The sequence below is a fragment of the Argopecten irradians genome, chromosome 1 (assembly GCF_041381155.1).
Source record: "Argopecten irradians isolate NY chromosome 1, Ai_NY, whole genome shotgun sequence".
Lineage (NCBI taxonomy): Eukaryota > Metazoa > Mollusca > Bivalvia > Pectinida > Pectinidae > Argopecten > Argopecten irradians.
In genome coordinates this window covers 26,112,757-26,138,769 of record NC_091134.1, presented here as the reverse complement: position 1 = coordinate 26,138,769, position 26,013 = coordinate 26,112,757, and the positions used below count along the sequence as shown (strand labels likewise).

Here is a 26,013-nt window from a genome sequence, read left to right as displayed (position 1 = left end):
ATGAATAACGTAATGTAATGCATTGTTTGAAATTAGTCAGATAACAGAAAATCTGTTTAGCCCATACAAAAGCACAACAGTAACAGCAGTGACAATAAAAGTTGGCACAAGCATTTTAAAAGCCATATTTTCAACAACAAAACAAATTGGTAAAATGTCTACATTAAAGCAGTACTTTTATTCATTCTGCATCTATGAAACCATGCATGGTAATGATTATTTTTTCTCTTAAATGGCAAGAAAGAAAGATAATGATGAAAATTAAGAAAATGGCTTGTGACATGCCTAATTTCATATTTTTTCATTTTTAAATTTTCAAAATTATTATGAAATTAATTTCATGTCATTGATATTCGTGTGCATTCCAACTTTTAATACTTTAAGTACAATTTGAGTAAAAAAATAACCCAGATAAAACATTTACATATTAAGATATATTTCGTCAACATCCTATAACGCAAAGTGAGACATTTCTGTAGAATGAAATAATGTTTGATCCTGCCTTTTTAAAGTCCGATCCTGCCGTTTTAAATCCGATCCTGCCTTTTTAAAGGCCAATTCCACCTTTTTAAAGTCCGATCCTGTTGAAATAAAGTCCGATCCTCCCTTATAAGTGTCCAATCCTGCCGAAAAAATGTTCGATCCTGTCTTTTTAGCGTCCGATCCTGCCGAAATAATGTCTGATCCTGCCTTTTCAGAGTTCGGTCCTGCCTTTTGAAGTCCGATCCTGCCGAAATAATGTCCGAGTCTACCTTTTGAAAGTCCGATCCTGCCTTTTAAGGGTCAGATCCTGACTTTTTAAAGTCCGATCCTGCCTTTTTAGAGTCAGATCCTGCCTTATTAGAGTCCTATCATGCCTTTTTAGAGTCCAATCCTGCCGAAATATTTTCTGATCCTGCCTTTTAAGGGTCCGATCTTGCCGATATAAAGTCCGATTCTGTCTTTTTAGGGTCAGATCCTACCTTTTTAGAGTCCGATCTTGCCTTTTTAGAGTCCGATCCTGCCTTTTTAGAGGCCGATCCTGCCTTTATAAAGTTCGATCCTGCCTTTTGAAGTCCGATCCTGCCGAAATAATGTCCGAGTCTATCTTTTTAAAGGCCGATCCTGCCTTTTAAGGGTCCGATCTTGCCTTTTTAAAGTCCGATCCTGCCTTTTTAGAGTCAGATCCTGCCTTATTAGAGTCCTATCATGCCTTTTTAGAGTCCGATCCTGCCGAAATATTGTATGATCCTGCCTTTTCAGAGTCCGATCCTGCCGAAATAATGTCCGAGTCTACCTTTTTTAAAGTCCAATCCTGCCTTTTAAGGGTCCGATCCTGCCTTTTTAAAGTCCTATCCTGCATTTTTAAAGTCCGATCCTGTTTTATTAAAGGCCTATCCTGCCTTTCCAGGATCCTATCCTGCCTTTTTATAGTCCGATCTTGCCGATGTTAAGTCCGATCCTGTCTTTTTAGGGTCAGATCCTACCTTTTTAGAGTCCGATCCTGCCTTTTTTAGAGTCCGATCCTGCCTTTTTAGAGCCTGATCCTGCCTTTTTAGAGACTGATCCTGCCTTTTTAGAGTCCGATCCTGCCATTTTAAAGTCCGATCCTGCCTTGAGTCCTATCCTGCCTTTTTAAAATCCGATCCTGCCTTTTAAGAGTCCGATCCTGCCTTTTAAGAGTCCGATCCTGCCTTTTTAGAGTCCGATCCAGCCGAAATAAAGTCCTATCTTGCCTATAAAAGAAACAAATTACATCTCTCACTGTCCTGCTTAACTATAATGGAACCTATTGAGTAAAAGACATTTTAATGATGTTTATTATTATTAATATATTAACGCAGCAAATATAGTTCAAATAAATGATTCTGGCGAAACAAAGTCCGTTTCTGCGCAAATTTGTATACTTTAAATTTATCTCTTTTATTCAAGCCACGTTACTTTTACCTGGTGCAGTGCATTAAACCTCTCGCCGTCGTCCATACATACCGATATTGACTGTATAAAATAACGTGTAATAGAGGTAATTATTAAGGTCTTCATACAATATTTTGCATCATCGGTAAAACCATTACTACTCTGTTTCTGTCCGATCCTGTTAATCGTCGTTTTGGATCATTTAACACTTAAATCTAAGCTAGCGCAATGTACATTGATAATTTTTCCCTTTTCAGTTCATACATATATCACTTATTCAATCTAATTTAAAGTAGAGCATGATTTATTTAAGTATTGAACCTCCTTGATAAACCCAATGGAGCATTACAATTTTTTATTTAAACAATAGAATCAACAAAAACGTCAGATAAAATCATTTACTTGTGTTATTTGCCGTCAAAATTATACTGCTGTCATGTTGACCCATACGACAGACCGATCCTGCCCGGCCGTAGGATATAGCGTACAATTGTACGTTTATTTTATCCGAATTGCAAATTGTAATTGATCTTTGCGACATAAGTATTGAGTGGATTTTGTAAAAATACCGACATATTTCACATTTCTTCCTCAAGATCATAGTCTTATTAACTGTTTTGAATATTTGTCTCTAATCTAGATTAGCTATCAGTTTTAAAATTGACCGATCTTGCTCGGTAATTTTCTGACCGATCATGCAAAATAGGTTACAAAAAAATAATAATATTGAGTATAGTTTAAAGTTGTATGGTCTATCGACTTGCAAACCAAACTGGGGGACGTGGTTCTGGAGGAAAATCACCAACGAGAAAGATTTAGGAGTCACTGTGGACACTAATTTGGACTTCCGAACTCACATCCAAATTCAATAAACAAAGCTAATTCTGTACTCGGATCATAAGAAGAGTCTATGCAAAATAGGTTACAAAAAATAATAATATTGGGTATAGTTTAAAGTTGTATGGTCTATAACTTTCGCTCTTTTGGTCATAGTGAAAACTGTTTAAGTGTTATACATATTTTTCTCCGTCTGCCTGAGGTTTAAACTTTCTAATTTTACCACTTTTTATAAAGTTGCAGCACTGGGAGTATCTTTAATTATAAAAGTAAAAATCTTTTTAACGTGTACACGTGAAAAATAGGCTCGAAAGATGCCGAATCATTCCGAACTCTTCCGAACATCGTCGCGACAATCTCGAAGTAAAACGAGAGTTGTGAAACCAAGAGAAAATATCAACAATTTTTCATAAACAAAACATGTGGTCGACCTCATCAGACTCTATCTACAAAGAAAATAATGCTCGCACATTACAATATTTGATACACACAACATTTTACGGTAATGTGTAAATTGGATGTTTCAAATACTCAATCTGTGGACATAAACCAGCATGATTTGCTCATATAGGCCAGAAGGAAAACGTAAACAAACACATGTGTGCTTGCGCTAGTTACCTGGCTCACCACGTGCAGGTCGTGTCGAATGTCAGTCACGTGATACGATTAGGAATCCGACAAAAACCGAAGTTACTGAACATGGCGGTGATTGAAGGCGCTTTAAATATTCAAAACCAGGAATATATGATTCCTAGATTTCGGCTCTCTTATAGGCCGACATATGCTTTTGGGGAGCTAAATCATCAAGTTACATGTCAATGTTTAAATATCAAATGTTTAAGTTACATATCGTTACAGTGAAATTAGCAGCATTAAGTTACAACTTTAATTTAATATCATGTTTAAGTCTGCCAGATTCTGCCAGATCCTGTCCGATTTTGCCCGATCCTGACTGATCCTGCCGATTCTCCTCGTAAATCGTTCAACTTCCTGCTTCCGGTAGATTGTTACTTCCGGGGAGGAAAAGCTATGTAAACAAATGGAATGAAGTATAAATCATGGCTAATAATAGCGATCAGGGTAGTGGATCAGAGTATGTAAGTTTCGTCTGTCAGAGATGCCGCCAGCCGCTCAAACTTGACCATTCATTTAACACCATCAACCGACAATTAATAGCCGAACTAACAGGTAACCGAAATAGACTGATGAGTGCCAGTTGGTGCATTATTTATAATTGTTCTGTGTTGGGTTTTTTTTGTGTAATATAATATATATATTAATATATTATACATAAATATCTTTGTAAAGACACAATTATAAATTATTTAGTTTTTTGACTGGAACCACTTAGATGATAACTGTAAGGTAGCTACTGTTGTAGCGTAAAAGATATCACCTTCAGTCAGAAGGTGATATCTTTTCCGCTACAACAGTAGCTAATGATAAGGTAGTATGTGCTCCAACATTGGAGCCTTTAACATGCCTGTAAGATCCTACTATCAGACTATATGAATACAGTCGGGGTGCTGTAGACTATTGTTTTTTTTCCAAAACCAGAAGCAGACGGCTGTGGTAAAATGCTACACTTTGGTCTGTTGTACATGTCAAGGATTTATAATTGAGAAAGGTTTGTCACTGTCTCTAATTATTCCCTACTAAACACCACGTGAAACGCCTATGAAGCTGACAGCAGATGAGGTTATGTGATATTTTCCAATCTCATTATTCAGGATATATTGTTGAAATGTTTCTTCAGAAATCTATTTTTTTTTATTGTGGCTTTAAACCTTCTTTGCTTATTCAGAAACGGCCTAGATATTTATTTTTTACTCCATTTCGGAATGTGCTCCCATGAAGTCAGTAAATGAAATGTTTTTATGGTGCCAATAAAATAAAATAAATAAATATAACTGCACAATTTAATAAAAAGATATCAAATTTTAGTAAAACGATGTATGAAATGTGTATCAGTAGTCCATTTCGGCACTTTTTCGCTACATTCGGAATTTCCGACTCCATTTCAGCACATTTCGGTTATTAGGCATAAAAAAAAATATGTATGTTTCAGGTACCGGTACCTACCCTAGTTTTTACTTCCAACCCTAGCTATTTTATCATACTTTTTCAAAACAAAAATGTTGTGTGTGAAGTTGTCAACTTAGATTTTTACGCATGCTTTAAGTTTATCCAGATAAAGTTCAATTTTGAATACGTTAATGAGAAATTAAAGACTTCAAGCTAGCCTAAAGCCTGAATGACAAATTACATGTATAATTAAATGACAAAGCCTAATGTAAAATAAAGCCACTCAACTCCTCCCCCACCTCTCCTAAAAAAATAAAATTAAAAAAAATCCCGACCGACCTACCCTATATTTTTCAGTAATGTAACCTGAAACATGCATATAATTTTTTTTGGCCTTACCATAAGTGCCTATAAACCAAGAATAAAAACAATTTTTCTTAAAGTTTCATTAAAAACTATATGACAGCTAATGAATGACAGCCCATTTCAGAGAGTAAGACGATAGGCAAAGCCTGGCACCTGCAAGCTACATCAAAGGTTGCATCGGCGGTATCAAAGGAAAATTAGTTGTCACCCAACATCATGGCCAATGCACAAACACAAAAGCGCTCATGACGTATTCGTCCAAAACCCTGAGTGACTAATCCTTCTCACTTATAAATCCTTGGTATATATAGGTTTTCTCAATATTGATTGTGATGTACATTGTAAAACTGAAAACAGGTTGGGGACATTCCCAGCATAGTCCTGCAATAGAGAGACAGTCCTGTATTTGAGGGATCATTTTGTTAGGCAAATACGAGATTCTGTGAAATGGAAATGGATAAAGTTGTGTTAAAATCTTTTATCAAAAAAGGGTGTCATAATATTCAGATAAACATATAACAGATTTAAAATTTTTAGTGCATGAAGTGTTGAATTCTAATGTTTCACTAGCTGTTATTGTTGGAGTAGGTTTAATGGTACAACTGTTGGGTTAAGTTCTGATCCAAGAATAACCTATTATGTATAACGTGTACAATATATTTTATTCATAATAGTTTAATTACTTGAAATAAAAATATTTGTAATGGCTCCAGATGACAGTTAATTGTTTTTCATTCAAGCACCACTGACGAGAAATGCAGACCAAGAAGAAACCATCAATATCTTCAAGTCAGGAACTGAGGTACAAAATGTACATAATATTATGTACAATAGTATTATTAGTATTTGCAACTAAATATTGTGTTCTGGTTTGCTATTATGTGATATAGTTGTACTGTCACAGGACCATAATATATACCTGGTACATTTATATATCATTATAGAGATTGGCAGCTCCGTCTTGTTTATGACAGAAACAAGGATCCCAGTTTGTCTCTAGGTTGTATTATACTCTATATAAACACATGAATATTTGTAAACCTTGTAAATATATACTAGCCAAAATAATGCCTCTCTGCATTAGTAAAAACTTCTCTTTAGCTCAATCAGACTAGTAAGCCAGAGGTCCTGAGTTCAATCCCTAGCAGAGGCAGTGATTATATTTATGTGAAACTGCTCTCTGTTGTGGAAGATACTTATTTAATTAACCAAGCTTGTTTAACAAGCATCACTGTTAACCTCTTGAGTAGGGGAGTATGTAACCTTGGTAAATTCTGCAATATACTTCTTTGTTATAGACCTCTTTGTTATAGTACAGAGAACTTCTCTTTAGCCCATTAGGTTGATTGATCAGCGTCAGGTAATAGTAAGACAGCTAGGTCACCACTTTGATTCCTTTTGGAGGCAGTGATTATACTTTAATATGAAATCCTGCTCTAAAGCTTGTACATATAGGAGGATAAATTGAATTACAGCCTAAATTCGTTATCTCAAAATCACTTGACTCAAAATTCTGGTGAGTCAAATTAACTTTGAAGTCCCGTTTTTTCCTTCCTTGTATATAAATTTTAAGATCGGATGACTCGAATGTTGAAAACTCGAAACTCCAGTTGAGTCAAAGTCAATTCCTGGTGCCTAGAATGGATATTCAACGAAAAAAATAGTCACTATCTCAAATTTGATTTTAAAAAAAAAATCGAAATTGAATGTAACAAAAGTTAATAAATTTCAAAATTATTATAAGTGAATGAGGCATTTGGTTCAAAGAAGGAGAAAAAAAACAACATTATCACACTGATAAACTTTTAACACATAGGCTATTATAATTTTATTGTTGCAGAATCAAGAAAAGCAATCTGAGGAAAACATGGTGGTGCAACGAGTCATTCCACCAAGGTAGGGTTACAAGGGAAACAAGTCATTCCATCAAGATAAGGTTATAGAAATGAAACAAATCATTCCACCAAGGTAGGGTTACAGGTGGAACGAGTCATTCCACCAATGTAAGGTTATAGGTGAAACGAGTCATTCCACAAAGGCAGGGTTATAGGGGAAACAAGTCATTCCTCTAGGTAATGTTTTATCAAGATAGGGTTATACGGAAAAAGTCATTACGATACATTGAGGCAGTCTTGTAGGAGAAAACGAGTCATCTTACTAAGGTATGGTTGTAGGAAACAGGTCATTCCATCCCAAGGAATGTTTAGGTGGTTCCAAGTCATTCCACCAAAGGGGAAAAGGAGAAACCAGATTTTCCTCCCAGGTAGGGTTCTAGTGAAGACAAGTCATTCATCAAGGTAGGGGGGGTTATGGGAAACGGAGTTATTAATGGGCAGAATCAAGGGAAAACGATTCCATCCATTAAGGAAGGGTTATAAGGGGAAAATTAGTCATTCCAGCAAGGTAAGGGTAATATGTTAAAGAGTCATTCCACTAAGGTAAGGGTTAAAAGGGAAAACAAGTCAATTCCACTAAGGGTTGTAGGGTAATAACAAGGTCCTTCCTCCAAGGGATAGAAACAACAATCATTCCATCAAGGTAGGGTTATAGTTGGAAACAAGTCATTCCACCAAGGTACTGTTTATAGGGAAAACGAGTCATTCCACAAAGGCAAGGTTTATAGGGGAAACAAGTCATTCCATCAAGGAAGCTGTTATAGGGGAAACAAGTCATAATCCACCAAGGTAAAGGGTTATAGGGAAAACAAGTCATTCCTCCAAGGTAGGGTTATAGGGGAAATGAGTCATTCCATCAAGGTAGTGTTATAGGGAAACGAGTCAATTCCACTAAGGTAGGGTTAAAGGGGAAACAAGAGTCATTCCACCAAGGTTAGGGTTTAAAGGGGAAACAATGTCATTGCACTAGTAGGATTCCATTCCATCAAGAGTAGGTTAAAGGGGAAACAGATACCTCCCCCCAGTTCTCCTAAGGTAGGGTTTTAAGGAAAACAAGTCATTCCATCCAAGGAAGGGTTAAAGGGGAAACAAGAGTTCATTCCATCAAAGTAAGGTAGGGAAACAAGACTTATAGGAGTCAAGAAACGAGTCATTCCATCCAAGGTAGGAGTTTATAGGGGAACGAAATAGGGAAACAAGTCAATTCCACCAAGGTAAGGGTTTATAGGAAAGGTTAAGGTAAAGAGTCATTCCACTAAGGTAGGGTTATAGGGGGAAATGAAGTCATTCCATCAAAGGTAATGTTATAAGGTGAAACAGAGTCATTCAACTAAGGTAGGGTTATAGGTGGAAACGAGTCATTCCACCAAGGTAGGGTTAGGGGAAACAAGCAATTCCACCAAGGAAGGCCGGATTAAAGGGGAAACAAGCAATTCCACCAAGGAAGGGTTAAAGGGAAAACAAGCAATTCCACCAAGGAAAGGGTTAAAGGGGAAACAAGTCAATTCCCACCCAAGGAAGGGTTAAAGGGGAAAACAAGTCATTGCACTAAGGTAGGGTTATAGGGAAAACAGTCATTCCATCAAGATAGGGTTATACGGGAAAAGGTCATTACAACAAGGCAGTATTGTAGGGAAAACGAGTCATCTCACTAAGGTAGGGTTGTCAGGGGAAACAGTCCATTCCATCAAGGATGGGTTAAAGGGGAAACAAGTCATTCCACCAAAGTAGGGTTATAAGGGAAACAAGATTTCCTCCAAGGTAGGGTTCTAGGGGAAACAAGTCATTCCTCCAAGGTAGGGTTATAGGGGAAACGATTCATTCCACTAAGGCAGGGTTGTAGGGAAAACGAGTCATTCCATTAAGGCTGGGTTATAGGGGAAATGAGTCATTCCAGCAAGGTAAGGTTATAGGTGAAAGAGTCATTCAACTAAGGTAGGGTTATAGGTGAAACGAGTCATTCCACCAAGGTAGGGTTATAAGGGAAACAAGTCATTCCTCCAAGGTAATGTTATAGGTGAAACGAGTCATTCAACTAAGGTAGGGTTATAGGTGAAACGAGTCATTCCACCAAGGTAGGGTTGTAGGGGAAACAATTCATTCCTCCAAGGTAATGTTATAGATGAAACGAGTCATTCCATCAAGGTAGGGTTATAGGGGAAACAAGCAATTCCACTAAGGACAGATTAAAGGGGAAACGAGTCATTCCACCAAGATAGGGTTATAAGGGAAACGAGTCATTCCACCAAGGTAGGGTTATAAGGGAAACGAGTCATTCTACCAAGGTAGGGTTATAGGGGAAACAAGCAATTCCACTTAGATAATGTTATAGGTAAAACAAGTCATTCCACCAAGGTAGGGTTATAAGGGAGACGAGTCATTCTACCAAGGTAGGGTTATAGGTGAAACAAGTAATTCCACTTAGGTAAGGTTATAGGTAAAGCGAGTCATTCCACCAAGGTAAGGTTATAGGTAAACAAGTCATTCCACCAAGGTAGGGTTATAGGTAGACTGGCCACCAGACCCTAAGTTGCTGATAAAAATTTCTCAGCAAAGTTCTTTACTAGATTATCTCCCCCTAGTTTAAACTTAGGCATTGACAGGTCTGGTATTCCAGGTTAATGATGTGTACAACATGTCCCGCCCCAAAATGTCGCCTGCACATATTCCCCTTGCTCTAGAATCAGGCATGTAGTAGCGACAAAAATAATCAAGCCAAATTTTAGTGATTTTTTAATATTCTGGTGGCCAGTCTAGGTTATAGGGGAAACAAGTCATTCCACCAAAGTAGGGTTATAGGGTAAACGAGTCATTCCATCAAGGTAGGGTTATAGGGTAAACCGAGTCATTCCATCAAAGGGTAGTAGGTTACCAACGGGGGTAAACGAAACAAGTCCATTCCATCAACGGTAGGGTTATAGGTAAAACGGAGTCAATTCCATCAAGGTAGGGTTACGAGTTATAGGTCATTCCACCAAAGGTAGGGTTACAAGGGAAACAAGTCATTCCATCAAGATAAGGTTATAGATGAAACAAATCATTCCACCAAGGTAGGGTTACAGGTGGAACAAGTCATTCCAAGGTAAGGTTATAGGTTCATTCCAGGCAGGGTTATAGGGGAAACAAGTCATTCCTCTAAGGTAAGGTTATAGGTGAAACAAGTCATTCCACCAAGGTAGGGTTATAGGGGAAACAAGTCATTTCTCCAAGGAAGTGTTATAGGGGAAACAAGTCATTCAACCAAGGTAGGGTTATAGGGAAAACAAGTCATTTCTCCAAGGTAGGGTTATAGGGGAAATGAGTCATTCATCAAGGTAGTGTTATAGGGGAAACAAGCATTCCATCAAGGTAGTGTTAAAGGGGAAACAAGCAATTCCACCAAGAAAGGGTTAAAGGGAAAACAAGTCATTCCACTAAGGCAGGGTTATAGGGGAAATGAGTCATTCCATCAAGGTAGTGTTATAAGAGAAACAAGCAATTCCACCAAGGAAGGGTTAAAGGGGAAACAAGCAATTCCACCAAGAAAGTGTTAAAGTGGAAACAAGTCATTCCACTAAGGTAGGGTTATAGGGAAAACAGTCATTCCATCAAGATAGGGTTATACGGGAAAAAGTCATTACAACAAGGCAGTCTTGTAGGGAAAACGAGTCATCTCACTAAGGTAGGATTGTAGGGGAAACAGTCATTCCATCAAGGATGGGTTAAAGGGGAAACAAGTCATTCCACCAAAGTAGGGTTATAAGGGAAACAAGATTTCCTCCAAGGTAGGGTTCTAGGGGAAACAAGTCATTCCTCCAAGGTAGGGTTATAGGGGAAACGATTCATTCCACTAAGGCAGGGTTGTAGGGAAAAACGAGTCATTCCATTAAGGCAGGGTTATAGGGGAAATGAGTCATTCCAGCAAGGTAAGGTTATAGGTGAAAGAGTCATTCAACTAAGGTAGGGTTATAGGTGAAACGAGTCATTCCACCAAGGTAGGGTTATAAGGGAAACAAGTCATTCCTCCAAGGTAATGTTATAGGTGAAACGAGTCATTCAACTAAGGTAGGGTTATAGGTGAAACGAGTCATTCCACCAAGGTAGGGTTGTAGGGGAAACAATTCATTCCTCCAAGGTAATGTTATAGATGAAACGAGTCATTCCATCAAGGTAGGGTTATAGGGGAAACAAGCAATTCCACTAAGGACAGATTAAAGGGGAAACGAGTCATTCCACCAAGTTAGGGTTATAAGGGAAACGAGTCATTCCACCAAGGTAGGGTTATAAGGGAACGAGTCATTCTACCAAGGTAGGGTTATATAGGTGAAACAAGTAATTCCACTTAGGTAAGGTTATAGGTAAAACAAGTCATTCCACCAAGGTAGGGTTATAGGTAGACTGGCCACCAGACCCTAAGTTGCTGATAAGAATTTCTCAGCAAAGTTCTTTACTAGATTATCTCCCCCTAGTTTAAACTTAGGCATTGACAGGTCTTGGTATTCCAGGTTAATGATGTGTACAACATGTCCCGCCCCAAAATGTCGCCTGCACATATTCCCCTTGCTCTAGAATCAGGCATGTAGTAGCGACAAAAATAATCAAGCCAAATTTTAGTGATTTGTTTAATATTCTGGTGGCCAGTCTAGGTTATAGGGGAAACAAGTCATTCCACCAAAGTAGGGTTATAGGGTAAACGAGTCATTCCATCAAGGTAGGGTTATAGAGGAGATTATCATTAATGACAATCCTGTTAATTATTTGATAATATAAAAATTGAATATGTCTCATAATATTGATGAATTGTTTTCTTTTTTATGTGACATAAAGTGATTATTTAAAATTTAATATGTGAGTAATGAAGACCTATATTTACAATTTAAACCTAAGTCTTCAACTGTATATGACAGCATGTTTTAAATACTTGAGCAGTTGATAGTGAAGCTAAGTTATATCATTAAATAGTACATTTTTGAACTTGCAGTTTTCTGTACGAGGAGGAGGCTGGCCATGATTTCCTACTGTTGGGAGAGACTGGATCAGGGCACTCAGACAACCTCAGTCACAGAGTGAAGGTCATATCAGATTATCTAGATTAATGTAACATGTACATCTTATTTATCATTATGTAACATATACGTCAATATTTGTTTACACTTTGTTTACATTTTGACGCAACATTACATGTATATTGTTGTTTTTCATAGAATTTTGGAAAAAGGTAAGCAATATATTCATATATGATGCAAATTTTAAAAAAAATTATCATTTGTATTTATTAAGAAACGGAGAAAAAATATCCTGACCGTGGCAACATGCAGTGTTTAAAGTTTCATTTTTGTTAAAAATGATGGATGTCAAATGTAAAGGTTTACCTCTGTGTCTGTGTTCATCCTACGATTGAGTCTTTGGGTTGGACGGGTGTGAGACCCTCTTCTTTGAGAATTTAATCATGTGTATTATAAAATATGCACCGCTAGTAATCGACGTGTTGACAGTTACATGTCACCACAAATACATTGTATCCATCGAACACAAGTGAAGTTATTCCATCTATCGATGGCGATGTATCTAAGCGTAGATTATATAATCAAATGGCTCCCAAGGATGTAATATCGTCAAGTCAGACGACAATATCAACCACATTGAGCTACTTGAACACCGGTGTTTTGACAACTTTAGAAAACTCCAGTGTGTAAGCCTGCGTCAGCTTCGCCTCGCTGCACAATAACAGTCACCGAGTTTACACACGTGGCCGAGTACAAATACTTAATTATTACCCTATATATTAACTTTTAGCAAAATTGAATGTAAAAAATTGTCTCTGAAATTTACTTTGTTTGTCATGAATAATCACGTCACTTTCAAACGACGATTTTATTGTATAAATTATAAATAAAAAGTCATGTGAGTGTAAATATAGTGATTGGATTTCGCTTTTATTTTAACCATGCTTGTATGGAGTAATTCCTATAAGAATATATTCAATATGGGGCGCGCCCCATAGAATATATTCTTACAGGATTTGCTCCATACAAGCATGGTTAACATAAAAACGAAATCCAATCCCTATGTGACTATCATTAAATAATTAGTATTTCACGATCTAAGGACCTGTATGTGATTTGTACTTACAGGTAAACAGCATCCTGTTTGACATCATGTCAAGCCAATCTGATGTGGATCATCCGCTCTGTGAGGTATCTCCTTTTGACTTTTTTTAAAGGCGACTAACGTTAGATTGCTGTACTAAGTGTTATCAGAAATCTCTTATTCCTTCAGAGAGTTTCTTCGGTTGATTGTGACCACTATATATTCATAATATTTTAATAAGAAAAAACCCATCTCATATGTGAATTGTTCTCAATGAAGAAAACTTACTTTTTGGGTTACACAACAGTAATGCCTAGTTGGTAACTGAGATGGTAGAATATCCTTACTGATTCAGCAGTTTGCCTTATATAGCTAAATTGGTATATGTTGTTATTTCTCTTCTGTCTTTACAGGAATGTACAGACAACTTGTTGGATCAGTTAGATCACCAACTGAAGATCACAGAGGATGAATGTAAGGATTACAGGTAAGTACCTCTACTAGGAAATAACCAGTGACAACATTTACCAGCATATTGTAAAAAACCATAGTATTAGATAATAGATATAAAGGTTATATAATTGTTATCTATGGATATGTTTATACTATAGGCATTAGATACTTTTTGTCATCACGGTAATTATTTAATCTAATTGTATCTAATGTCATTGGTTCCTGAATGTTACATATTGTTTGTTATCAGTAGGAAGCTGTTGTTATGGTTACTATCTGTTGTGTGCATGAATACTATTTATAACCATATCTACAATGTTACAGAGAGGACATGGATCTTACTTGATGTAAACTTTGTTTTCTGTAGAGAATTTCTGGAGAATTTGAGTACATCAGAGGACACATCAGAAGAGACTGGCCTTGACGATGAACTTAAACAGGTTAATGTTATTATAATGATTACAGGTTTTACATAAATTTGATTCATTAAAATTTTGATAGTTTATTGAATATTCAATGGTCATCTTCTGTAAGTTGTTCAATGAACTGATATTTTTGTGCATAATACATATTAGTTTTAGCTATTGAAAGATGTTTAAAACCTTGTGTGACGGCAGCTGTCTGCTGAAAAGGAAGCCTTAAAGACAGAACTGGAGAATGTGGAGAGAGAAAGAAAGCAAATGGCTAGACAGTTAGAAGGAGAGAAGGAAATAGCAAAAGGATTGGAGGAGGAGGAAGAAAGGTAAGATAAAAGACTAAGCATGGTCGTTGTTAGACACACGGAAATCACTATATAAACCAGCTAAACGATACATGCCCTCCTGGCCTCTTGTTATAATGATAACACAAAATATAATCAAATCACAGCACCCTGTACAAAAGGCTGTACCTTTAAAAGGGTTTCAAGAATGAGCAAAGGTAAGCAAAAACAAACCTCATGACTTTCACAACTAATCTTCTAGTTTGTATCTCTTTACAGATTCTGAGTATGATTTATGCAGTTGCCAAAAAGGAAAGACACATACTGTACATGACATAAATTACGTATGGCTATTTTATTTGTTTACAATGTACCTACTCATTGAAGCATTCTTTCTTAAGTAAGCTTTCCAGTATTGATACTCAAGGATTTGTCTTGTACAAAAAAATGACTTATTTTTTGTGTAGGTACTGGAAGGAATATAATGAATTCAAGCGCCAAGTACAAAGTTTGGAAGATGAGCAACGGAGGTAGGAATTAGCAAAACAAAATTCTGCCATATCTCATGTGAATTTATGTGAATCATTAAAAGTTAATAAGGTTAATAGCTGTAGCTCTGACAGTGTAAATGCAGTTAAAGACGAATCATGGTTAATTTGTAACAGTTCTTTTTTACCTCTATGCTGGGACTGCCATTTGGGCACTTGGCACCTACCTATTGATCAGATTAGAAATGTATTAAGTGTGTTGGTTACAAGGTGTCGGGATTTCTTGCTCTAGACAGCTGGCTACCTATTATTGTACGTCTGCTATTTCATTATCTTTTGTATGTTATTTTAGTGTGGACAACCAACTGAAATATGCTCAAACACAATTAGACAGACTAAAGAAGACCAACGTATTTAATACAACATTCCATATTTGGTAAATATCCGAAATTTCATGAGTTAAAAAGGGCATCCCTGTCTTTGATATGCTGAGGAAACGATGAAAAATGAGATAAAGTGTGACACATTTTTTTCGAAACACAGTAGAAATTAAGAGAAAACTGAACTACGAAATTAAATATTTTGATACATTATAATTACCTCATTGGTTAATGGATTGTTGGCAACTTATCAATATATTGAATCATCAAAATTCATAAATCAACTCAAGTATATTTAGTTTGGAGAAAACTTTGAGTAAAGGTTCTATTAATTACCAGACACTTCTTACACTCTGATCTATTCATACCTCCGTTATCTATTTACTGTACCATTGGGTAAAGGTTCTGTTAATTACCAGACACTTCTTACACTCTGATAAAGATATATTCATACCTCCAAAGCAGGGAAGTATACATTGGTCCGGTGTTTCAAAGACGAATTTTCATTGGAAAATATATACCAGTAACTATCAAAGCTTAAAAGACCAGAATACATCGTTTGACATTCTCATCCGACAACATCCCAGCAGGGATCATGTTCTGGTGACCTTTTGAATTGGTCATTCACTTTGCTTCTTCAAGAATACTTGAATTGAATTTCAGGGGACGAAATGGTTTTAAAGAGCTGATAGAATTTTTTTTTGCACTAATCATCTCGCCAAAAAAAGGAGCACAATAAAGATAAATGTTTATTCATGTATACTGAAACGAAATGTCTTTAATTGATTAAGCTAGCATTTGATTTGAAGTAAAGAATCTAAAGATGATGGAAAAGTCACCAGAACATGACCCTATTTGGGATGCTGTCAGATCCTCTATAAAACGGAGTGATTATAAGGATTAGTATTTTAATTTGATTGATTCTCGTCCTATCTTTTAGGCTAGATCTGTTATTTGATCAAATTGACAACATACCACAAAAATGTCACTAAAATTAGACAGACTTAAATGGGCTTACCTGTACCTATGCTGTACATGTAATCATTGTTTACTAGGATATTTTGTAACAATTTGTACCTTCATGTGATTGATCAACAGGCACAGTGGCCACTTCGGAACGATAAACAACTTCAGATTAGGCAGGCTTCCTAGCGTTCCTGTAAGTACAAAAAACAATTATGCAAATACAAACGTGCTTAATCTACAGTATACAAAGATGCTTGATCTACTATATACGTATAGTATGCATGTTTTAACGAAATATACACGTTTTCTTCCATGTCTCGCTTCACTAGTCTTTTCAAAACATTAATAATTGAAGAACGAAATAATGAATTATATCAATTCTTTAGGTTTAATTTAGTCTGCAATGTTTTCTGAGCTCACGTATTTCGACATGATAGTCATTATTGAAGAGGGAGGTAGTGCCTCGTATGTTATTTGTATCATATTTCACTTCAGAGCTAATTTGGAATATGTTTCACTCGTCATTGTGTTATGTTGTATTTGTACGCTTTATTTCGATACATGTTATTGATACTAAACAACATTTGTAGTTGCTTCAAGTCAAGGGAAATAACTCTGTTGACTCTTAGCTACAATGTTGTGTTTTGAATGTGAGTTCCCCTAATGCTGTCTGATTTCTACACGCTAGATAAAAACTACTACATTATCTTCTAACAGTTGTATATGGTAGTTTGTTTTGGTAACCGCCCAACTTGTATTGTATGTTTGAAGGTGGACTGGAATGAGATCAATGCTGCATGGGGACAAACAGTGTTACTCCTACATTCACTGGCCAACAAAATGGGACTGACATTTAAAAGGTCAATTCTTTCCTGAGGGTTAATTATTTATTTCCAAGCAAATACTGTGATGAATTTCCTCTTAATCAATATACAGGATAATTTCAAGATTACAAATCATAGAACTAACTAAAAGGTGTCTCTCACTCGTTTTGAAATTGGAGAGAAAAGGGAATTAATTGTATAGGAGATTTGAGTATTGAGTATGTTTGAACAATGTAAATATGAATATGATGTCAGGATTCATGTGAGTGATCTTTGATTGTATTCTAAACTCGTCATACATAAAGTGTACCATATTATCTTACTCTCACTTTAATTATGTAAATGAAGAAATTTCAGAATGATATTGATAAGGGTTTTCTCTTGATATATTTGTAGATATCGCCTTGTACCCTATGGTAATCACTCATATGTTGAGTCACTAACCGATAAATCTAAAGAACTGCCATTGTATGGCTCTGGTGGATTCCGATTCTTTTGGGACACAAAGTACGTCTCACACACTGTTTTTTGTACCTGAAACAGAAAGTTAATTCAATTTGGTAGACTTTATTGATGTATTGCATTTACATACATTGTAGGTAACCTGTGCAGTCGATTGTATCGTTATTGCTTTTTAAGATTCAATAAAACGATATATGATGACAAACATGTTATGCAAAACATTAGATAAATATTAAATAAATGAATATATTGTCCCAAATCCATGAACTTAATGGTTCACTTTTACTAAATACACTTGCATGTCATGTATAAGAGATTGAAATTTGTTTTGATTGTGCCAAAATTTCCGTTTTGAGGTTTGATCAAGCGATGGTTGCATTTTTGGATTGTCTACAACAGGTTAGTATACTTATCACAAAACAGTATTGTTTAATCTGAAAAAAATGTCAATTCAAGTTACAAAAGGTACCAATAATGATTTTCTTATCATAAACCATATCGCCATCATTGACATCTTCTCGATTTCACTTTGCTCTGTCAGTATCATTTTGACACATACAGTCTTTTAAAATTTTAAGAAATGTATAGGCATACACAATATGAGGCAGCTTATTTAAGGACATACTTATATGCAAGAAAGGTTTGTGTAATTTTGACTTACCAAAGATAATACTGGTAATGCTTGGGGTCATTCTCATCCCACAAACGCAGATGTTTAATGTTCAAAATCATAATAAGGCTTACTGAATCATGACCGGTATTCACTAAACAAACTGTGTAATATAATAATGTTCAATCAAAACAGCAACATATTAATATGGTATCTTATTATAATTGATAAATACATACTGACATGTACAAATATATTTAAATATATATTTAAACATATAATCATATATATTAAATGTACTGTCAGTGGGTTAGTATGTGTGTTATAATGTTTCAGGTTAAAGTGAAATTAGCGAAGGGTAACTGCTGTTATGTTAAAATGTTTCAGTTTAAAGTGGAAGTAGAGAAAGGTGACTCAAGTTTTTGTTTGCCATACAAAATGGAAAAGGGCAAGATAGAAGATAACAGTTCAGGGACATCATATTCTGTAAAGTATGTATCCAATAGTTATAGCTCTGTGTTATACCTGTATGGAGTCTATATCCAGGGACATCATATTCTGTAAAGTATATATCCAATAGTTATAGCTCTGTGTTATACCTGTATGGAGTCTGTATGCAAGTACGACTTTGTTTTATAATTGCAGTAACCTTATCAATGTCTATTATATTTCTGTAGTTATTAGATTATATGAGAACATCAACGTGTTATGACTTAATTGTATGGAACATATTGGTACTGTCTACCGTCAACACAAGGAATGAATATCCATTTGTTACCAAATTGTGATAGAGGATAGAGTTGCTTTGATATCTAAGAAAAAGATGATACATGACACGTTAGTTTGATTAGATTTATTATACTGATCTGATTTGTCCAGCTCTAACGTTACATGAATCCATATACATGTAGCATGCAATACATTCAAGCAAGTTAAATATTTAACTTTACGTATATCATATTGATGTTTCCTTTCAAGAAGAATTTATGATACAGCTAGTGAATCCTGTAAAATTTGACTACTTCTGTTTTCCATTGACAGGATCCAGTTTAACTCTGAGGAGCAATGGACGAAGGCTCTCAAATTCATGCTGACCAATCTGAAGTGGGGACTGGCTTGGGTCACCTCACAGTTCGCCACGAAATGAAGACGTGATGTGACTGCCATTTGTGTTCAGTGAAGTAAATACTGATGCCAATTGTGGGGTTGGCATAAATATCTGCAGTGTGAGTTCTGATGTAACAATTAAGCAATTGTGTTTATCTAGTCTACTTGACCTTGTAGTGAACAAGAAAAAGGAATGGTCACGAATCTTTCCATTCTCAGATGCAATTGTTACATGGATCATTATGGCGTTGTGGCATCTGTTGTATTATGTAGTTACGCCATAGCAGTTGAAGAATTCAAAACAAATCGTGAAAAATGTGATAATGAAACCTTCAAATGTATGTGATTCTCGTAATAAAAACTAAACCTGTTAACGTTTTGGATATGTTCTCTCTGTAATTGAGCACTTCCACCTGTGGAACATAACATCCTAGTGATTAGGCAATTTTTAAAGAAAGTTTACATTTACAAATATATAAATCCGCGTTGTAATTATTCTACGTTCTTTAAAAAGCGGAGTTTATGGTAACTTTACTCAAAATTACGAACGAGAAAAAATATTATACAAATATTTCATGGGTTGCTGTGCTCTAGTTTATAATATTTAACCCGAGGTGATGGTAATCAATAAATGTTATATTGCACGAGACCAGGAGGCCAAAAGCCGAGTGCAATATATCAATTATTGATTACCATCACCGGGGGGTAAATATTATCAAGTAGAGCACAGTAACCCATAAAAAATTTGTTTTATTACAAAATCAATTAATTACCAGTTTTTTCGACGATTTTTAATGAATTCCAAAATCACAGATCAAAATCTTTACCATAGAGTACACTTGCGGGTAGGTATTGATTGTGACGTCATATGTAAGCTAGCGTAACGTCATTCGTTTCGGATAAAACGACATGAATTGCGCTCACAAAATAATGACGTAATCGATACCTACCCGCAAGGGAGCTAACTCTGTAATATGCAAAGACAGAATACAGAAAACTTTCAAATCATATTGAAGATTGGCGTCTCGTCCACGTCCTTCATGGCGTAACTCGTGTTCATCCTCTACTTTATTAAACCAACTGTCAAGTTCAGAGAGCAACGTCTATGGCGTGCTTGATCCGAGAGCTATAAAGCTAGTGCGAAACTGAGCTTGAACCTTTGTGACGTCATAATAATGTAACTCTCTATTTCGCGCGATTCCTCGGGTGTTTTCTACAAAGCTAGACAACAATGGCGAGGTGTTCTAAAAGCCGTGCAATTATAACATCTTGAACCGTGCAATATAACGTTTCCATGGAAGCGTGCAATAGAACTTCGAACTATGCAATATATAACGGTTGAACGGTCGGGATAATAGTTCGTAAGTATTGTATTTCCTCATATATAAATATATAGATATAAATCGGTATATACAATATAATTCTATCTAAAAGAAAATGTAAAATGTGGTTATTTCCCTCCGGGGTTATTCCTCCGGGGTTATTTCCCTCGTCTTCCAATTCCGATGAAATATCGAACTTATTCAATGTCATGTGAAGTTTAATCCAATCAGATCATTCTATATGAAAGTGAGGTATACTAATAATGTTGGAACCGATACAATACTAGAGATGGCAAACAGACAATCAATCAACTTGGATTCAAAATGTAATGAAGGTAGCTCTCTGAATTTTCATATTTACATTAATTCGTCTTGATTCCTAGAAATCTGCAAAAATATATTATTTTGAATGAGCAGAAAACACCACGTCTGATATGGAGCTATCCTGGATTTTGACATATTTACAGAAAGTACTTTAACGGGGTTTTCTCAAATTAAGCTTGTAGGGTTAGATTGGTTGGTTATGTATATTCATTTTGGAACAAATCAATCACAACATGGTTGACAGTGGTCATAAGGCACTTTTTTTTCTGAATGTATTTGAAATAAATGTTGAGGGAAAAAGATAGACGCTATCTTAAAAGAGAAATCATTTCATAAGGTTCCTTGAAACAGATGTAAGGAAGTTGTTCTTTGCAAATCTGATATATTGCGCACAAACTGAAGCTATTTTATGTGACATTTACCACTATGTCAGTAGTATATTAGTGCTTTTACGGATCCGAACCATCATATATAATCACCCGTATTCACACATTGTATGTTTTATGAGAGCTGAAAATTACAAGAAATGCAAATTGAATTGAAACTTTATTTCGAATTATTCCAGCATCAAAATGTGTTGAGAACAAAATAGCGGAGTTCGCCATTTCGTCGCGACGTCCTCAAATACTCACATCATGTTAATGTTTATTGACGTCAGGTGATGACGACATAGGAGATTAACAGTCCGCAAACAAAACGCGCTATAGATCATGTTAGAATACATTCCAGTTACCGAATATCAGGCGGATGACGTGATACAAGGACATTTAGAATACTTTAGAAATACGGAGGGTGAGCTTGTATTTCTCTAGTTAATGATTGGCATCCGATCATTATCATGAATCGCTATAGAAAATAAATGACTAGATGGATAGCTTATAAATTACCTTACGAGTAATTTAATAATTTTGTTTTGAATAACTTCCTAGTTATGTTTTTGTGGCAGACACAATGGAATAAAATTACATTAGTTTTAGCAGCCTTTTACATGAGATGCGTGAGAGCGATAATTTACATTTGCTTTTTTAAAGACATAAATGATAACATATATATCAAATTCACGTTAAAAAGCATTCATACAAAATACAAACGACAAAAATTAATTCTCTTACAAATTGGACAATATTGCATTGTCTACGTCTGTTTACTTAAGGTCTATCGAATACGACTTAAGAAAAAGTTATAATGATTGAATGCAAGTACTTTTGAATCATCTGTCGCGACAATTGTTATCGTTTATTACCCAATACATCAACGAGGAAATTGAGATCTGGGGGATTTAGAATTTCTAGACATCGTTTCGTTACGTCTTAGACTGTTTTCTCAATGTGACATTTAATCCTTTCTCTAACTTTGGGGGTAATTTCGTTTGAAACTTACTGATCTGTTACATTGACAATACAGCGGAGATGTTTCTCTCTCTTTGTTTGCCAATAATTATTCACATGATATGACTTTGTTTCCCTCTCTTTCTTTTTCATAAATTGTTTTTTATATACAGTTAAAGTATGGGGTTGAGGGATATAACGCCATTGTACCCTATTATATAAATATATATCATTGAGAAAATAGCTGAATCATTTGTTTTGATAATGTTCACCTTATTTATCAGTGATGACACCAAAGATGCATCACTTATTAGCTCACCTGGTGCGAAGGACCAAGGGGAGCTTATGCCATACCGTGGTGTCCGGTGTCCTTCAACAATTGACTTCTTCTCCAGAACCGCTGGTGGGAATTCAATAAATTTGACTGGTAGCATCATTATGGGTAACTGACTGAAAATTGTACAAATGATGGGACTGACCCTCCAGGGACCTGAGAGGCAGACCCAAAAATGGTCAATTTGGCTATTTTTATATCATCGACTTCTTCTCTGAAACTAAGCATGGGATAGCATCCATAATGCAATAGCAGAATGCTTATAGGGTGGGGATTCAAAATTGTACAATTGATGGGGCTGACCCCACGGGGGCATGAGGGGCGGGGTCAAAAGGGGTAATATGGCTATTTCCATATAAACGACATCTTCTCTGAAACTGGACATGGGATAGCACTCAAAATACAATGGTAACATCCTTATAGGGTGGGGATTCAAAAATTGTACAAATGATGGGGCTGACCACCCGGGGCCTGATGGGCGGGGTCAAAAGGGGTCAAGTAGACTATTTCTATATACATGACTTCTTTTCTGCAACTGAGCATGGGATAGCACTCATAATGCAATGGGAGTATCCTTAAAAGGTGGGGATTCAAAATTGTACAAATTATGAAGCTGACCCCCAAGGACCTGAGGGCGGGGTGAAAAGGGGTCAATTTGGCTTTTTACATACATGTATAAACGACTTCTTCTCTGCAACTACATGTAAGCATGGGATAGCACTCATAATGCAATGGTAACATTCTTAGAGGGTGGGGATTCAAAATTGTACAATTGATGGGGCTGAAACCCCGGGGGTCAAAAGGAATCAATTTATCTGTGGGGTCAATTTTGATATTTTTTTTTCTAATTGTAAGAGTCTTTATGATATTTTGAATAACTTAAAAAAAAACCAGGTGAGCGATACAGGCCCTCTGGGCCTCTTGTTGATAACTACGCTTCGTTTTATGCAAATATTTCTATTTTTCAATTTGGGTAATAGACATTAACAAGTTTCTGGTGTCCCGAGAAGCCGAGGGAAATTGGCAAGTTCGAGGGAAACCAGAAACTTTCTATATTACTCACCCCATTTTTCAACTGTTTTAATATACCGATACATAAAAAGCTATGATTAGACGAAAATGCATTTCTCCCATTCGCTATATTCCTGTCGTGTACGGCCATGGTAATTAGAGATTGATAGACTTTTACACTATAATAGATCTACATATTAATCTTAGCTTCAAACCTTTAAATTATTCCGAGATGATAATTGTGATTCCATGTCCGCTTTGATTTGCTTCTATTCAAGCCGAAGGTATAATATGATTCCGCTAAATACTCAATATTTCAACATTTTATTCAACTATGCATAATTCTAAATTTATAAACAGGTGTTGTGGAAATTCCAAGACGTTAACAACACCTTATAGGTAGCCTAAAAATGTACATAACTGTACGTACATATACATATAAAAGGTATTATCCTCTGACCCCATTACAATTTTCACAAACCTCTCACTTACAAGATAAACACGAGGACGTGTTCGGTAACAGTTCCCTATCGATACTAACGTCGTTTGATTACGTCAACGGAGATGGGGTGATAGGAAACTAGCTCCGCTATATTGTTACGTCGCCTGGCAACTGATGGCGTGATCGGAAACTAGACCCGTCCACTTCGAATCTGATTGGTTAAACGGAAATAGCCGAGTCCGGGTGTGTGTTAGCAATTCAATTTAACCACGTAACTTTTATGTAACCTAAATAAAGAAGAGTCGTATGAACATGATATCAACTTTGATTTTCTCACTTTGCCAATATTTGTTCAAATGATATAACACGGTTTCTCTCTTATTTGTTGCCAATACTTGTTTTACATTATATAAACATTGTTGTTCTCACTTTGTCATTAATTGTTTACATGATACATGCTTCCACTTTTTTCTCTGTCCTTAGTTACCAACAACTAATTGCATGGCATAAAATATGTTTTTGGTCCGTTTTGCCAATATAGATATGTGTTCCGATATACATCTCCACATTTTGTTCAGAAGATAGACAGTATATTGCAGCATACGCTGCATTGCGGTACTGCTTTTTTGTCTTAATTTGTAAAGAAAGTTTACACATGTGCTGTAATAAGGCATGACATGATTTAAGTATACACTGCAAGTTGGTTAAGGTAGCGTCAACCAGCTTACCTCTATATGAATTGACAATGTTATTGATTTATTGGAATTATCAGATCAGATATTGTTATGCTTCTGTTTGTGTTTTTGTTTATAAAAAGACAATTGAGTATGTATTTCTTATCGGTAATCTTTCTGATGAGAAAGATATAAAGGGAATACTATCACTTATCAAGAGGATACAGTCCCAAACAGACGATAGATATTTAGAAAGAAAACAAGTCAATCATGAAGCATAGTTTTAAAGAAAGGAAAACACCACAGCCCATTTGTTTACATATAAATACTGATTAGAGACCAGCACAGAATAGGGAGATATGTAATATAATGTAGAAACAAGATAAGTTGTCAAACTGCTGTCAGCTACATAGACAACGGGCAAAAGACGAAGGTATGACACAGCTAAATCATGATAGCAGAAAATCAAATAACTGTGGCCTTTTCGTATTTCATGGCGTTCTGGTTTAGATACCTTTCCAACCTACATTTTATCGATTTGGCGGTGACTTAATTTTGAATAATTGCCAATCGCCTCATCATGGTTGTCTTGTCGATACCATGTGCTAATATCAAAATTATTTTGTTCCAAGCCATTGATTATGGCAAGCCAACATGACATTTTTTTCAAAGAGTAAAGTCGATCCTTAATTTCACTGCATATATATAAGATATCTTGATTGAAATATAAGATATCTTATATAGTATATGAGATAATCTCATATAATATATAAGATTTCTTATTTAATATATAAGATATAAGATTGTTGGAAAGGTAATTCAGTTACGAATACAGTTAAGAATGAAAAAAGGGTGTTCACCAATAAAATTTCCTATATTGTCGCCACGTTCGAATAGACAACAAGAGTGATAGGAATTAAGTGCTTCTGTGTTTTCGATACATCGTTGATGACCAAACAGCGGTTGATTCTCCCTTTCAGTGCCATCTCTGTCATTGCGAACGATTCTAAAATGTGTCCCGAAGTGCTGCGAATGATGCTCGAGGGAGAAATTAGTTTCTGGTTTTAAATGCTACGAAATCTTATTCTATATAAGATATCTTATATAGCAACGAGATTTTAATTATGTAAGATATCTCATATATTAATTAAGATATCTTATATACAAATGTTCGACATAAGATATCTTATATAGAAAATTAAATAAGATATCTTGAATACTAAAACAACACTCATATGAACAATCGTATAATAATAAAATATAAATGGAGGGGAATCATCGTTGTCGTTGTCAGGATATTTATTTTGTCAGTGCCGAACGAGTCAATATGGTTTTTTTTTCATCAAAATAATATTTATATGTACGTATTCGTTTTTTTCGTGTTGTTGTCGAGCTTGTCGGAATTTTTTTTGTTTGTGTGTGTGTAAAGTATCAAATTAGCTGGTATCGCACGCAGTTGATTATACGATACTCATAAAGAACAAAGAAGTTGTCTAGGAA

General features: G+C 35.7%; 2 protein-coding genes across 2 annotated transcripts in view; one reads left to right on the top strand and one right to left on the bottom strand.

The window, feature by feature from the left end:
• The window catches only part of LOC138322093 (uncharacterized), a 32,701-nt gene extending 16,564 nt beyond the window's left edge, over positions 1–16,137 (bottom strand). Inside the window, exon 1 of the mRNA XM_069266162.1 lies at positions 16,128–16,137. The gene's annotated coding sequence lies outside the window, so the exon portion shown is untranslated. The remainder of the gene's footprint in view (positions 1–16,127) is intronic.
• Positions 3,725–19,453, top strand: LOC138322084 (beclin-1-like). The gene is made up of 16 exons (XM_069266143.1): positions 3,725–3,921; positions 5,865–5,926; positions 6,965–7,020; positions 11,980–12,070; positions 13,133–13,195; positions 13,502–13,575; positions 13,909–13,981; positions 14,159–14,283; positions 14,709–14,771; positions 15,082–15,165; positions 16,208–16,268; positions 16,847–16,935; positions 17,296–17,406; positions 17,718–17,760; positions 18,359–18,462; positions 19,013–19,453. Exons 1-16 carry the CDS (start codon positions 3,792–3,794, stop codon positions 19,116–19,118), a joined length of 1,335 nt encoding a protein of 444 aa, XP_069122244.1. The 5' UTR covers positions 3,725–3,791; the 3' UTR covers positions 19,119–19,453.
• The last annotated feature ends 6,560 nt before the right edge of the window (positions 19,454–26,013 follow it).

Bases quoted from the DNA above. Each gene is read 5' to 3' on its own strand.
- LOC138322084 (XM_069266143.1), top strand. From the start codon at position 3,792: ATGGCTAATAATAGCGATCAGGGTAGTGGATCAGAGTATGTAAGTTTC. The intron at 7,021-11,979 runs GTAGGGTTACAA...TTGAACTTGCAG, and splicing joins CAACGAGTCATTCCACCAAG to TTTTCTGTACGAGGAGGAGG. The intron at 13,576-13,908 runs GTAAGTACCTCT...TGTTTTCTGTAG, and splicing joins GATGAATGTAAGGATTACAG to AGAATTTCTGGAGAATTTGA.